The 16,737-nt window shown below is 37.4% G+C and overlaps 2 protein-coding genes across 2 annotated transcripts in view; one reads left to right on the forward strand and one right to left on the reverse strand.

The window, feature by feature from the left end:
- RAB38 (RAB38, member RAS oncogene family) overlaps positions 1–16,737 on the forward strand; it is a 170,440-nt gene that overhangs the window by 124,049 nt on the left and 29,654 nt on the right. The window lies entirely within an intron of this gene.
- Positions 1–16,737, reverse strand: part of CTSC (cathepsin C) — a 45,478-nt gene that overhangs the window by 10,547 nt on the left and 18,194 nt on the right. Inside the window, exons 3-5 of the mRNA XM_003418554.4 lie at positions 11,181–11,347; positions 8,096–8,251; positions 5,063–5,178 (exon numbers count right to left, since the gene is read on the reverse strand). Coding sequence (XP_003418602.1) covers positions 5,063–5,178; positions 8,096–8,251; positions 11,181–11,347 — 439 coding nt within the window. The remainder of the gene's footprint in view (positions 1–5,062; positions 5,179–8,095; positions 8,252–11,180; positions 11,348–16,737) is intronic.

A 16,737-nucleotide genomic window follows, 5' to 3' on the forward strand; every position in this document is an offset into this window, starting at 1 on the left:
CTTTCAGCCAAGATCCACCTGACATCAACAATGATATCCCTGATTCCATGTCCTCTTCTGAATCCAGCTTGAATTTCTGGCAGGTCCCTGTCAATGTACTAATGCGACCATTTTTTAATTATCTTTTAGCAAAATTTTACATGCGTGTGATGTAAAGATACTATTCGATAATTTCCACATTTGACTGGATCTCCTTTCTTTGGAATAGGCACAAATATGGATCTCTTCCAGTCAGTTGGCCAGGTAGTGTCTCCCAAATTTCTTGGCATAGATGAGAGGGTGCTTCCAGTGTTTCATCCGTTTGCTGAAACATCTCAGTTGGTATTCAGTCAATTCCTGGAGCCTTGTTTTTGCCAATGCCTTCAGTGCATCTTGGACTGCTTCCTTCAATACCACTGGTTTTTGGTCATACTCTACCTCCTCAAAGGGCTGAATGTCTGCTAATTCCTTTTGGTACAGTGGCTCCGTATATTCCTTCCATATTCTTTCAATGCTTCCTGTGTCATTCAATATTTGATGTCTGTCAGTTTGTTGTTCCTGTGGTGGCTTGTATGTTGCTGTGATGTTGAAAGCTATATTGCCAGTATTTGAAATGCCAGCGGGGTCACTCATGGTGGAGAGGTATCAGTGGAACTTCAAGACTAAGACAGACTAGGAAGAAGGACCTGGCGATCTACATCTAAAAAAAACTGGCCAGTGAAAACCTTGTGAAAAGCAGCAGAACATTATCTGATATGCTGCTGGAAGATGAGCCCCGCAGGTTAGAAGGTACTCAAAATACAACTGAGGAAAAACCGTCTCCTCAAGTAGAGTTGATCTTAATAACATGGGTGGACTAAAGCTTTCAGGACCTATACTTGCTGATGTGGAATGACTCAAAATGAGAAGAAATCGCTGTAATGTATTAGAGAAATAATAATCAGAACATGGACAGGGTGAAGTAGGAATCAAGAAAAACAGGAAGTCATCAAAAATGAGATGGAACACATAGAGATCAACATCTTAGGCATTACTGACCTAAAAAGGGCTGGTATTGGTCATTTTTAATTGGACGATCATATGGTCTACTAGCCAGGATTGACAAATTAAAGAGGAATGATGTCGCATTCATCATCAAAAAAAACATTTCCAGATCTATCCTGAAGAACAACACTGTCAGTGATAGGATAATGTCCATACACCAACAAGGAAGACCAGTTAATATGACTATTATTCAAAATTACGCACCAACCACTAATGACAAAGATGAATAAATTGAAGATTTTTACCACCCTCTGCAGTCTGAAATTGATCGAACATGAAATCAAGGTGCATTAATAATACTGGTGATTGGAATGCAAAAGTTGGAAACAAAGAGGAAGGATAGGTATTTGGAAAATATGGCCTTGGTCACAGAAATGACATCAGAGATCACGTGATAGAATTTTCAAAGAGCAACGACTTATTCATTGCAAATACCTTTTTTCAACAACATATATGGCAACTAGACACGTGGACCTCGCCAGATGGAATACACAGGAATCTAACTGACTGTATCTGTGGGAAGAGACTATGGAGAAGCTCAATATCATCAGTCAGAACAAAGCCAGATGCTGACCACGGAACAGACCATCAATTGTTCATATGCAGGTCTAAGTAGAAGTTGAAGAAAATTAAAATAAGTCTACGAGAGCCAAAGTATGACCTTAAGTATATCCCACCTGAATTTACAGACCACGTCAAGAATAAATTTGATGCATTGACACTAATGACCGAAGACCAGATGAGTTATAGCATGACATCAAGGACATCATACGTGAAGAAAGCAAAACGTAATTAAAAAGACATGGAAGAAAGAAAAGACAAAATGATGTCAGAACAGACTGTGAAACTTGCTCTTGATCACAGAGTAACTAAAGAGAAAGGAAGAAATGATCACGTAAAAGAGCTGAACAGAAGATTTCAAAGGGCAGGGAGGAGACAAAGTAAAATATTATAATGAAATGTGCAAAGACCTGGAGTTAGAAAGGCAAAAACAAAGAACACACTGGGCATTTCTCAAGCTGAAGGGAAAAATTCAAGCCTTGAATTGCAATACTGAAGGATTCTATTTGAAGGCAAAATATTGAAAGATGCAGGAAGCATCAAAATAAGATGGGAGGAATACAGAGTCACTGTACCAAAAAGCGTTGGTTGACATTCTATTGTCCATTCAACCCCCATTATCTGAGCACCCAGCACTGTGGAAAGGCCAAGCCTCAGTGTATTCAGGGGCTCAGAAAGTGTTCTGTTAACAGAGAAATCACAGGAATGAGGAAAGAAGGTAACTTTCCTCAAGCCCTGAGTTTCCCAGAAGAATGAGTCAGCTGTCAAGGTAAGTAATGCCTCTTTTCAAAAGACAGGGTCAGAGTCTAGATTCTAAAAGAACCATTATCTCTTAAGAAGACTAGAATGCAATAAAGAAAAATAAGTGGATCTGGCCCAGCTGGAGTTCTGCAGTAATCTGATTTCCACAACCTCAGATAGACAATTTGATTTTTATCTAGCTTAACTATCTGGAGCTGCTGCACCTTCCAACAGTGGCGAGCACACTAAGGAGGGTTGAGGGCTGCAATAAGGAACCAGGATTCTATGTGAGCCAGGGTAAGTCACTTGACGTTTTGGGCCTTTCTTTCTTCCTGTGTATAAAATGAGTAGAGTGGAGTAGAAAGTTAAAGGTCACTGCCTTCCAGCTCTAATAATATAAATAGTACCAAGACTTTTAAATGAAATAGATTTTAAACATAAGGAAAACACCCTGTACTTCTTAATTAATGTGACCTATAAAAGACACTACGCTTATCTCTTAAAGATACAACAAATAAATAAGGCAGGACAGCTGGGAGAAAAACAAAGAAAAGTCCATTTCTTCCAATTTCTCAGCTTCTTTTCCTTCATACTTCGAGTGTCCTTAGCTATAAGCCTAGTGCATAAAGCTGCTTTCGAATGTAAAGGTAAAACATCATTTGCCCTCCTAATATTCTTGTTTTCTTTAACATTGATTTGCTCTCTGAAAATAGAAAAGTTGTGAATTCCCTTAACTGAGGTTAATTTTGAATTCTGAGCTACATACCACACTGGCATTCCTAAAGTTAGTGGAAATTTCCAAACAGCCCTGTTAACAGGAAGAGAAAATGATTAGTTGTTTCCCACCTAAAGTACAGAAAACCAAAAGGAAGTCAAAAGAGGAACCTTTAACTGCATTATTTTCTCAACTATCTGACAAGATACTAAAGATGAAGGGTCAATTTAAAAGCAATTAATCCATCAATGCTCTCTGCTTTTAAACTGTCTACACCTGTACAAACCTTACTTAATAACACTCCAAGAATAGAGAACATTGCAGACAACAACAGCTTTTACCCAGGCTACCAGAAACCAATGCTAAAGAATAGCTTTAGTAGTTCTAATTTCCTTTTCTTCAATTATTGTCTCATATATTACTAGTTAATCATATCTTTCAAGAAGTGAGTGCAGCTAAACTTTTCTATTTTCTCCCATGCTCCCTAAAAACACTTTATTAAATCAGTTATCATACTGTTCTTTAGTTTTTTGCTTGCATACCTTATTAAACTATAAATATCTAGGACAAGTTCTTAATAGTCTCTGTAATTAAAAAAAAAAAAAAATTTCCACACATTAGGTATTCTATAATAACAACTAAAGCAACAATAAAATAGTATAGCTCACATTATTGAGGGCGAACCATTTGCTAGACCCTGTGCTCAACATTTGAAATGCATTATTTACTTAATCCTCACAAATAGGCAGAGAATGTCTGATGACTGAGTAAATTTTAATCCTCTCTTCACAAAAGAGAAGGAAGGCAAGGATCTTAGGTTTCGCACTTCTCAAAGCTGCAGATTTCACAACTACCGATGCCATGACTAGAGCTGAGACCCCTGGTGTCAGAAGACTGATACAAAGCTTGCTGACATCTTGCTTTGTCAAAGTGCTGCGCATTCAGAACGCTCTATAAGAATTCAATGTTGAGAAGTGGGAGAGGCTGGTTATTACTGAATTTTTAGGAAAACAAGGAGAACAAATTTATCTCTGGATGTTATTAACCTATAGCCCTCTAAGGAGACACTAATCAGAATGTTTCCAGGTAGCAATTACTACACCTATTTTATAGTAACAAATCAGTCAAGCGTACTATAATTATTTTCAAAACGAGCTTAGACGTTATAAACTATAGTATTGCATAAATGATTTTCCAAGTCATTGTTGGCTAAAACTTAGCTTAAGAGCATAATTTGCTGTCAAGAGCAATTAGAGGAAGACTTAATAAATCAACTCATACGGTTTTCAAATTTCTGAAAATAACTGATAAAATGCAATTAAGATGGACCTTTTGACAAACCTGGATTCCACCCCCAGGATTCTAATCAGAAGCTAGGTTAATATTTAGCATCAAATACCATACTCTGGCATAAACTGAAAGGTTCTCACACAGTTAAAAACTGTAAGAAAAAAATTTAAGGACCTATTTTCTGGACTTATGCAGTAGTTAGAGACTAAATAATGGAGATAGGGACACAGAGTAGACAGAAAGGAAGACTGCAGAAACCACTTGCAGAAGTAAGATCAATTTTATAATTCAAGTCATGGGAGTTATTCCTAGCTAAAATCTCCTTAGATTCATATTTAAAATAGTATACAGCACTTATATTTATTATAGCACTAATCACTGGATGAGATTCTTGGTTTTCACATGAGTCACTCCTACTAGAAGGGAAAAACTAGTTTGTCTTACATGTCCACTCTGCTTATTGACTCTAGTTAACTGGATCATATACTGAGAAGGATTCTTAGGAAATGCTGAGCTCAATTATCAAGATTATCTATTACCAAAGTCTGCCACGGATACAACAGGAAGAAGTGGTGATTCATGGCCATATTATATTTTCCATTCCTCTACTAAAGTGGATCATGCCCATTTCATCTCTTTATCCCAAGAATCCATCCAGGAGCCTGATACATAAAAAAAGCTCAATAAATATTTCAGAATGAATTAACAAAAAAGGAAAAAAGAAATTTTTACCTTGGTTTCGAACCGGGCTAACAAAGTTGATACCATGAACATTTCTCCAGTCCCAAGATGCTGGCAAATGTAAAATCTCTTGTTGTATCTCAGCAGTCAGTGGTGCCGGTTTGGGCCTAGGATGGAAGTATAGGTTTGACATCAATGCACAGTCTTTCCTTTGAGGATGATTTCTTAACCTCTAATTCCATGATTTTAACCACTGGCTAGAATCTAGATTCAGACCTAAAGAGCACTTATCTCAGGAGTGTTTCAATGTGTCTTTAGCTAAGTTGTCTGAACTGCTTTTATTACCCACTTCCTTTTCAGGAAATAGTCCTTTTCCCCTATGTAATGTCACTGGTTTTGTACATCACTATGCTATTTGGGCATAGCTGCACTCACATACTCACTTTTGATATATTCTGACCAAGAAAGGAGACATGGGAAGTTGAGAGTGGCATACAAAGGTTACCCAGAAATGGAGGAATTGCCAATGTTTGACTCATAGCTGATTGTTGTTGGCAGCAGTGGAATGGTTGGAAAAGAAGTCAAGTAGGCACAGAAATAAAAGATCTAAGTAAGAAGTCAGCAAACTAGCTCCACAAACAATAGATAAAACCGTTTCATCATTACAGAACTACACTTCATATGATGTGATCAGAAAATAAGGTACACAGAGGAAAGTTGGCTGGGCCTATGAATGGCTAGACATTTTCTGGAAATAAGAAAATTTGTATTCTATAAGCTTCCCTATATTAGAGATTAAACAAAAGAAAATTTGAAACACTTTGGCTCTATACTCATTAAACTTCTTGGAGTTTCCCAGAGCCCATCAAATGCTGTGTTCCAAATTTTTGTGCTAATGCTCCTTAGAGTCTTCCCATTAGAGTACTTCCCTAACTTCTAATTTTACAGACTGCTCACATATCAGGGCCCATCTCCTAACCCCCAATAAAAACTCACTTCCTCTCTCTATGGTCCCTCAATACTTTTGTTAGGGTAAAAAATTTATTTTTCTGCCACTGTGAATTACTTGCATTTCTTATGCAACTTCTCATCATCATACCACACTTTTTAGTGGTTACTCAGTTGGTTTTTACCAAGTTCCAATTTACAGTTGGTTTTTTACCATGTTCCAATTTAGTCACTGGCAAAGATTCTTTCTGGACTTCTTCATCCCCTCTGAGACTATTCCCAAGTAGACTATTCTCTCATACACTTCTCTGAAAGATGACACAAGCTAATGCTATGACAAAATGCAAGTGAATAAAACAAAGAGAGGAAAATTGACTCACTCGACAGTACACTTGAGAAGTGTGCTTCTTAGTTCAATCAGATACATGAGACCATATGGGCAGCTCCTGTACTGAGGCAGGATGAGAAGGCAAGGAACCCGGAGTGGAAAGGGGAGGGGTGTGCTGTCACATCGCAGGGATTGCAACTAATGTCACAAAATAATATGTGTGTAGATTTTTGTATGAGAAATTAACTTGAGCTGTAAACTTTCACCTAAAGCACAATTAAAAAGAAAGAAAGAAACACTGTTTGGAAAACCAGAAAAAAAAGAATAGAGCAGCAAGAGTGCATTTAATAAAACGTGGAGCAAAAGAATCAAATACAGAAAGTGTAGATAAGTTTTCCTGGTAGTAGCTCTATAATAAAGTGAGCTAAGAAATTTTGTGATAACTGGTGGAAAGTAGGTTCGAGAAAGGTATCTTTACTGAGAGAAATAATAGCACATTTTATATTGATGTTAATAATCTCATAGGGAAGAAAAAATTAATGAAAAATAAAAAAGAGTAGCAATCACAACACTGACAACTATAAAGAATAGACAGCACATTCCTATAGAAATATCAATTAATTTTTCCCTAAAACATAGGAAAAAAACATACAGTCTCACAGTTAAACATCGTAGGATTCGGATTATTAGTCAGCAGATGAAAAAGCGTTAGGGATACATTTTAGCTAGTTAAATAATTGACTGGTGATCTTTTCAAGCAACAAAATTTGAACTTAGGATTCTACAGATACAGGAGAATTAATCATGGTATTCTCTGAAAATGTTTCAATGTACTAAGGGAAAATAACCTACTTACACAATTTATGGGCTCTCAGTAGCTCCCTATTGGCTCTTAGTTCCCTAGTCTTCAGTCATATTATCAGTTTCTTCTCCAGCAAGGTATGACATCACAGGAATATCCCTGTCCAGTTACTTGACGACATACTCTTTGCTAGATCCACTTATACTTTTGAGGGAATTAAAAAACCTACCAAATTTCAGACTACACAAACTCAAAATATGATGACATAATTTCCCAAAGTAAGAAACAGCATGGAGTGTGTAAGTTAAAGATGGAAAACACCTCTTCTGGCTGAGGGTATTAGAGGTAGATTGGGGAAAAAAAAATTTTTTTTTTTTTTTTTTTTTTTGCTGGACCTTAAAGAATAGAGGGTATTTGGGGATATTTACAGGTGGCAACTTTGACATTTACTGTGGGGAAGGTGATGAGTATTCAAGGCAAATAAGTAGCACAAAGTAGTGACCAAAATTAAAATGAAAGAAAAGTGTTAGGTAATATGTGTCATATTGTTTGAAAATAAATCAAGCTCAAGATAGTAAATACATTTACAGTCAAACTTAGGTAAGTTTAGATATAGACATAGGAAGTAACATAGGAAGATGAAATTGGCAGTAGCGCACTGAATGGATAAGGTGGGGAAGACGCCAGAGAGGACCGAAGACATAGGAGGCAGGAGACCAATCCACAATCCAGGATAGATGAGAAAGCCCTATGCCAGACTGTAGAAAATGGGAAGGCAGTAACGGAAGTGACAGATACTGTGAAAGGAAAACCCATACGTAGGGTTTGGAGAGCAATAGACAAAGTATGAGTAGGAAAATGAGAAGGTGGGTTAAATAAGATAACATAAAAAGTTTTAAGTGGGACAACCAATAAAATGGAAGGCAACACAGAGAAGGCTGCTGGGAGGGAAGACAGGGTTTAACAGGAATATTTTTATTAGTGATAAAGAGATGTTCTTTATTACCTTGGGATTCTCTGGCTGTGGCCACCAGCTCTCCTAATCATGTCTCTCAGGCTAAGAGTCTCATATTCCATGTATGTGGTTGCAGTCCAGGATTTTTGAATGGAATTGATAGCTTTCACAAAGTTGAGGTCATATTTGTAAAGCCTATTAGAATACCTGTCAACAAAAGTAAGATACTTGCAGATATATTCCTACTGATGTAAACAGACCCCATTAAAACAGGCACTCTTACACTCAGTGCCTAATCTGGAAGTGGTATAATCTTTTAAGAAGACAACATAGTAGCCTATATTAAGAAAAACTTAAAATTTGTCTCCTATGAAAAGTTCAAGTATAAGGTCATTCCATCCATGAAGCACTTTTTATACTAGTGGTAGATTATAATCTCAATAATGTTTAAAAATAAGGGACTGATTTGTAACTAATAGTACTTTAGATTGTAATCTATTCAATAAAATGTCTAGAAGAGTATTTAGCAATGTGGAAGAGAGTTCATACTATATTAAATAAAAAGCAGGAAATAAAAAATGTTTATAAAGAATTAACAAATTTTTAGAAAAATATATATTTACATTATGAATACATTTTAAAAATTCTAACCATGGTTTATCACTGAGTGGTGACATGGGACCACTATTTTTTCCCCCCTAAAGGTTCTACAATGTACCTTTATAACTTTTGTAATAAGAAAAAATAAAAAAGGACAGCATAAACTGTATACAATTTATATATAACATAAACTAAAACCAAACCAAGCCCATTGCCGTCGAGTTGACTGCAACTCATAGCCACTAGAACTGCTCCATAGAGTTTCCAAGGAGCACCTGGTGGATTCAAACCGCTGACTTTCTGGTTAGCGGCCATAGCATTTAACCACTACACCACCAGGGCTTCCATAACATAACATAACATATATAACATAACATATATAACATAGCAAGCATTGTAACTAAAAGATGCAAAAAAAAAAAAATTTCCATGTAGATGTTTGGTTTATATTCTAGTTACTCAAATTTTGGTTCCTGGATGAGTAACATCTATGAGTAACATAGAAATGCAGGTTCTAAGTACCCAGCACTGACCACCTTAATTGGTATCTGCCTTTTAACAAGATCCCCAGGTGATTTACGTCATCGGTTAAAAGTCTGAGAACCACTGGTTTACCTGATACCAAATGCTCAAATACAGATGTAAATAAATAAAACATACAAAGAGCATGTTTACAAAGCAAAAAATTGAGTGAGCTGGTTATTCACTTAGTTGAAATATGTACAGCACCTACATGTTTGAGGGAGTTGATTAATTCGCCTAATTCAAACACGTATCACACCTATGTGCCAGGTGCTAGGAACTCACCGTATTCCAATTATAAAAGATTCTGTAGTTTGTTTTCACTTTGTCTCATTATCCAAGAGTTCCAATAAGTTATGCAAAGCATAACATACCTAATCTGAGTAACACTGCAGTATATATTGTGTTCTTTCTCTTTTTTTACTTCAGATGTTTGTAAAGAGAGTATTTTGATATGTCAAAGAACCTGGGAGCACTGAAAATAAGAAAAATAGGCAACCGCGTTGATACTGTTTTTTATCAAAGTTCTTTCCCACTTGCTGAAAAATGTGAAACCAGAGAGGTACCTTTATTAAATAGACTATAAAACCATCTAATTATACTTGTAACTACACTAACGCAACAAAAACGAGAGCAAATTTTATATCATGTTTATCTTGCAATATTTTCCACTGATGAGAATCACTATTTTATTGACTGAATTTGAGAAGCATCTGTAACTAGCCCTAATTGCTTTATTGTAACATCTGGAAAACATCACATGCTTTACAATAATGACAAATACCAGCATAGGTCTTTAACACTATTATTTTTAACAGATCCAAGGGGATTCAAAATAAGATACTTTACTATGGAACAACAGTTTATTAAGGGCTGAAAAAGATCTTGAAGATAATTTAATCTTAAATGCTCATTTTATAGATGAGGCAGCATACTCTGAGCACTTCAGTTAGTAGCTTCTAAATGAAAAAATGTGTGAAATATCAAATACAGTACGATAGTATAGTATACATAGTATATATCCTAAACGATGGGGTGAAAAGTGAACGACTAGGTAGGAAATGTGTTGCTCAAGGGTCAAGCCAAAGAAAGTAATTTTTAAACGAAATTAAAAATGGAGGGGAAGGATTATTTTAGATCTTGGTCAGTCTTTTCCCAGATAATTACCATTCATCCTCTTTGACCTCATCTCCCCTACCTCTCTGCTGCCCAGTCTATCATGCCAATGCTGTCTGGTTTGGGATGACTGACTCACGTACACTTTTAGTGGATTTCAAGCTAACTAAAACAGGAAGGTTACTACCCACTACCAAAATTATTTTTTTTATCTTTTCCTTCCAAGACGAACAAAACCTGAAATCTTGTTTGTGTGGTTCAAAGTTAAAGTAGAGCTAACTTAACAACAACAAAAAGAAAAACCAAAAATTTTAACTAAGAATTTTAATTTGTACTTATTGCCTTGTTGAAAATTTATGTTCAATTAGTATTGCCTATGCTTGTTGCAACATGGAGCTCTGGTGGCGCAGTGGTTAAAGCACTTGGCTGGTAATGGACAAGTTAGAGGTTTGAACCCACCAGCTGCTCCTCGGGAGAAAGATGTGGTCCTCTGCTTCCTTAAAGACTCACAGCCTAGGAAACTCTATGGGGCAGTTCTACTCCGTCCTACAGCATCACTGTGTGTTGGCATCAACTCTAAGGCAGGGGGTTGCAATATCTACTTGTATCTACAAGTGTTATGCAAGATGTTATTACGTGGAAACTGATGATTTTTCTTCATTAGTCACTGCAATTCTGTGATTCTTTATACACATTTTTTGAAAAAACCATCATTGCTCTGTTATTCTTAAATTGCTTTGGATTAAAAAAGTGTTCTCTCAATTTTATCAGTCAACATACTTTTTCCAGTTAAGTTTTGCATGTTTTGAAGCAAAACACATATCATAATCAAAATAAAAATCTCTAAGACTTAACACACATACACAGTAAAACAAAACTTTCGCTTGTGACAACTCACATTTCTTGAAGATTCTCAAGGTGTGCGGCATTTACACTCATATACTCAGAGGTAGCTCCCACCTTCCTTCCGGTGAAACAAGCCCAGTTCCGGCCCAGCACATCATGCACCCACCCTGGCATCGTCTCGTGGCAATAGCTGGTAACCCTGCTGCCCTCTTGTTTGTACTGCAATCAAATAAAGGAAGGAAAGGCCAAATAAAATCATCGTCCAACTCTCAGGTCCACCTTCCTGGCTTTTACTCAAGGTAAAAACGCCCCCTTATAGTTTTCCCTTAGCGACCTGCCTCTGCCAGTCCAAACAAACACTTCACTCTGGGAGGCTACATTTTGATAATTATTCTAGAAAGGGAAGAGGAATGTACATGGCAAAACAATTCTGGGAATAAAAGGCAAGGAAGGAAACTAGTACTTTCAGAGCATTTGCCGCATTACCGACATTTTATACATTATCTTATTTAACCCTCACAATAAGCCTATGAAGAGGCAGGCATCACTAAATACATTTACAAATGAGGAAGCAGGGCTTAGCTGAGAGAGGATAGGTAGTTTCTACCAAAGGTAGCAACTCCTGTCGACCCATGTATGTCACTGTAGAACTGTGCTGCATAGGGTTTTCAATGGCTGATTTTTTTAAAACTAGATTGCTAGGCCTTTCTTCCTAGGCAGCTTAGGATGGACTCAAACTTCCAACCTTTCAGGTAGCAGCCAAGCACATTAACCATTTGCACCATGAGCTGCAGTCAACTGGATACAACTGGACAAGACTTTTGTCTTTTTTTAAACTCAGGTAGCAGAGCTATTAGTTCAAACTCAGTCTATCAGACTCGATTTCGCCATTCACAGAAAATCCCCATCAGTAAGACACAAGAGCAAATTATGCGAATGTTCCATATAACTAAACAAAACACTTACTTCTGATTATGAGGGGGGCTCACATAGCCCGATTACCAAATATTCTCTCCACTTTCTTTCACTAATATGGGACTTTGTCTTATTTCAACATTAATATGGAAACATAACTATAAAGTGACAGAGCTGAGACTTGAACCCAGAGGCTTTGGCTCCAGAGCCTAACAGCACTCATGTTACACCATTTCCTCATGGAGGAGAGTCACATAACCCAGACAGAGTGTGGGAGGCAGAGAGGAAAAAGGTCACTGATTTAATTCTGTGGAACAAACTATTTGTGGGACTTTGGGCACGACTTTAATAGGCCTCAGTTTTCTCATCTGTAAAATAAGGAGAGTGGCAACATGCCCTCCAAGGTTTCAACACTCTGAGATTCTATAAAATAATGCTGGGGTCAGCAAACTTTTTCTGTAAAGGATCAGAGAGTAAATATTTTAGGGTTTGCAGGCCACATGGTCTCTGTCTCACTCCCACAAACTCAACTCCCACAAACTCAACTCTGCCTTTGTAGCACAAAAGCAGACAAAGGCAATACACAGACAAATGAGCAAGGCTGTTAGCTGCTGCAGTGAAACTTTCATTTACAAAACTTCAATTAATAGGCAGCAGGTTAGTTGTGGCAGGTGGGCTATGATTAGCTGACCTCTTAGCTAATCTGTTGTTGTTAGGTAACCTGGAGTCCACTTTGACTCTTAGCAACCCCAGGTGGCAATGGATTTACTGCTGTCATCTTTACAGAGGACGACTGCCAGGTCTTTCTCCTGCAGAGCCACTAAAAAAATGGGTTCAAACTGCCCCCCTTTGGGTTAGCAGCCTAGTGCTTAACCATTTGTGCCAGCAGGGCTGCTTTATCTAATCTAATTGATACTAAATTCTGTTTGTAAAAGTTCAGAACCTTCTTTTTAAAGGGTCAGATATATTCTAGGCTTGCAGGCTATAAGGCTTCTATCACTGTAACGCAAAAGCAGCCACAGGGAATTCATAAATGAATGGGCAAGAAAGTGTGCCAACAAAACTGTACTTACAAAAACAGGCCTGTAAGTTTGCTAACCCGTAGGTTAAAAGAATATGTGGGTTAAATGACACTTAAATGTATAATTACCTTATTGAAGCTGACTTACTCTGAATTAAACTCACATTTGGGGGGACAGTTAAAAACGGATACCCTTAGAAACCAAAAGAGCTGAATTTGAATGCTGAGATTCACCACTCACTAAGTGATATGGCCTGGGGTAAGTTACTGTAGGCTGCTCATTTGTACATCTTGCTTGTTTTTGATGTTTCAAGACGTTTTGAAGCCCATCTACCCACCTCTGGGTAAGAATACACCCACCAGAGGGAATTCGGTTCATCGTTCCTCAAGTCTCTGCTAAAAGCCCCAACTCAGGACTAGGAACACTGAAATAAAGGCCTATGACATTGAGCTATAATGTCAAGGTATGCTGGGTGAAAATGTTCATGAAAATTATTTCTATTATGTTGAACCATGTAAAATTACATTTTTGTTGATCAAAACAGTCAAATATCGGTAACCTCATATGGTTGGTTCCAAACTAAATATCTTAGAGTTGAAGTGTTTCTCATTGGCACTGGATCTTCACTTCTCCCATCACATGCTGCTAAGACCTCTCTCCTGCTTATTTAGAAAGCAGTCTGACAGTGTTTTTAGAGTTCTTAAAACCTACCTCATATAAATCATCACATATATATATAAAAAAAAAATAAACCCCCAAAAATGCTATATATGGGAAGATGTTCACTACAGAAAAACAGAAAAGTTAAAAAACAAGAACAAAGAATATCCTAAATGTCCAAAGACAGGATTGAATAAATAAATTACATTAATATGACGGAATATTATATAACATTTTAAATGATAAATATGAGTTTCAAAGAAGAGAGGTTGGCAAATCGAGTCTGAGCAAGGCACCCCATTTTGTTAATACAGTTTTACTGCAGCACAGCTACGCCCATGTTTACATACTTCTAGGGCTGCTTTCACACTACAAGGGAAGAGGTAAGTAGTTGTGATAGAAGAGTAAGAACCACAAAGCCTAAAATATTTCCTATCCAGCCCTTTAAGAAAAAGTTTTCTCACCCAGGCTACAGCACAATAAAAGGAAAAAACCTGTAACAGGGTTACAAGGAAAACTACAAAATACTACTTACTTTGTATGCAAATTTATAACATTTTTATGAAATACAATTTTTTTTTAATGAAAATAAAAAATGAAATGGAAATCTGGATGGATTTTTTGGGGGGGTTACTTATAAAATAAGGATTGTTATTTAACTTCATGACATTAACTTTTTAAATAAACTTATTTGCTAAGAATGAGACTTACACTCTACAGAGTCCTATAAGAGGGACTGATCTATAAGGGACAGTGCAGGTGCTGCTAGAGTCTGTTAATTTTGGTCACTCTGGGATCATGATAACTACCTCCTTAAAAATCATTATTTAAATAACATGTTTTGTATTTTGCAAAGCTCTTTCATTTATTTGTCAAATATATTCTAATCACATAGTAGTTCCCATGCATTGTGCAAGGCGCTAGCCATGCAGGCACACAAGTGTTAATGTGGCCACAGCCTTTAAAAAATTAGAATTCAATGAAATAAATGTGTAAATAACTCATTGCAACGTGGTTCAGCAAGCTAGCCATACTTGGAGAAGCCAAGAAAACTTCCCCATCGAAGCAGAAATCTGTATCACAGCTGAACTGACTTTCCCAACGAGTTAGGGGCATTCTAGTTAGAAAAAAATGGGCCCCATGTTTCTCCTCAGCATGGTTTTGCTTACTCAGTCGGCACAACTTAGTCATAGTTACAAGCATGATGCCTAACTCTAAGTGAACTTCCCCTCTAAGGGGGTGGATGACCTGTTATTTTCAGTGGACAAGGAAAAATATCACTGGAACATAACTGATTTCCCCACAGTTCTTTGTCATGCATATTTGTTCACGGATTCTCTATTCACTGTCGATATGATAGAATCAGGACCTTCCACTTACCTATCACTCTAAACTTAAAAACATTTACGAGTTAACCATAAATTAAGCTTAGAGGTTCAAAAGAACATAGAGGTAATACGTCCTGAGGGGAGGGAAAGAAAAAGAAGCCTAAAGGAGGCAGTGATGGTTGTTGATCGCACTGAAGTGACCCTATATGACAGAGAGGAACTGCCCCACAGGGTTTCCTGGGTTAAAATCTTTATGGGAGCAGATCACAAGGTCTTTTCTCTCAAGGGGCAGCTGGTAGGTTCAAATCACCAATCTTTTGGTTAACAGCCAAGTGCTTAACCACCATCAGGGCTCCGTAAAGGAGGTAGCAGTACTTGAATTTATAAACAGAGACTCCTAGAACCAAGCATTCTTTCCAATACCGCACACCACTTCCTAATATACTCTGCCTTCCTCACAAAGAACTAGAAAGGTAAACATATAGGTCAATTGCTCAACAGTGTACTTAGGGGAGATACCCAAAAACTATGCAGGAAATGCTTAAACACCAATTTGCAAAGGGCTTCCACATATATTATTTGAGCCTCAAAATAACCCTTGGGGTAATAGGAATTATTCTTCCCATAAAGAAATGATGGCACTGCAAACTTAAATGGAAGAGAGAGGATTCAAATATGGGTTTATAGGTTACAAACGTCATTGCTTATCCACTGTATCCTTTACAAGAAGCCCTGGTGGTGCCATTGGTTAATTGCTTGGCTGCTAACTAAAAGGTTGGTGGTTCCACCCACCCGGTGACTCCAAGTGAGAAAGACCTGATGATCAATCTGCTGCCATAAAGATTACAGCCCAGAAAACCCTACGGGGCAGTTCTACTCCATCGCAAGGGGTGGATATAGTCGAAATCAACTCGATGGCACCACACAACAAATCCGGTAAAAAGATAAATTCAAGAAGATTAACTGACACTCATGAGTTGGTTCCAAATTGTCACCCAAGCCCTTTAAGGGCTGTCTAAAGTTTCTAGCAGCCCTAACAGCCATTATCCCACTGGTTAGAAACCTACCTTACCTTGGCTGTTTGAGTCTTTCCACCACTCTTGATAAGGGTGTTTTGTGTGTGTGTTTTCAGTGAACATTTACAATTCAAGTCAGTTTCTCATACAAAATCTTACACACACATTATTATGTGACCCTAGTTGATCTCCCTACCATGTGAGAGCACACTTCCTCTCCCTACCCTGTATTTCCTGTGTCCATTCAACCAGCTCTTATCCCCCTCTGCCTTCTCATTTCACTTCCATACAGGAGCTGCCCATGTAGTCTGTGTCTACTTGTTGCTAAGGGTTTTTGATGTAAAGTAAAAAGTAAAGAACATAGTCCCGAACTTGGAGTGCCTAGACTGAATCCCAACTCTACCATTTGCTGGCTGTGTGATCCTTAGCAAGTTATTTATCCTCTCTGTACTTTCAGTTTTCTCATCTACAAAATAGGAATGATGATTACAGTGCTTACCTCATAGGCTGTTTTACATATATCAACCCATTTAATTTTACAACAACCTATCAGGCTGTTCTTTCAGCAAGAAAATAAGCATCATGAGAAGAGGAATTTTTGTCTACTCAGTGCCTAGGAAAGTGTCTGGCACTAGGAAGGAATCCATTATTGAATGAGTGAATAAAAT

Source organism: Loxodonta africana, chromosome 7 (assembly GCF_030014295.1).
Source record: "Loxodonta africana isolate mLoxAfr1 chromosome 7, mLoxAfr1.hap2, whole genome shotgun sequence".
Classification (NCBI taxonomy): Eukaryota; Metazoa; Chordata; class Mammalia; order Proboscidea; family Elephantidae; genus Loxodonta; species Loxodonta africana.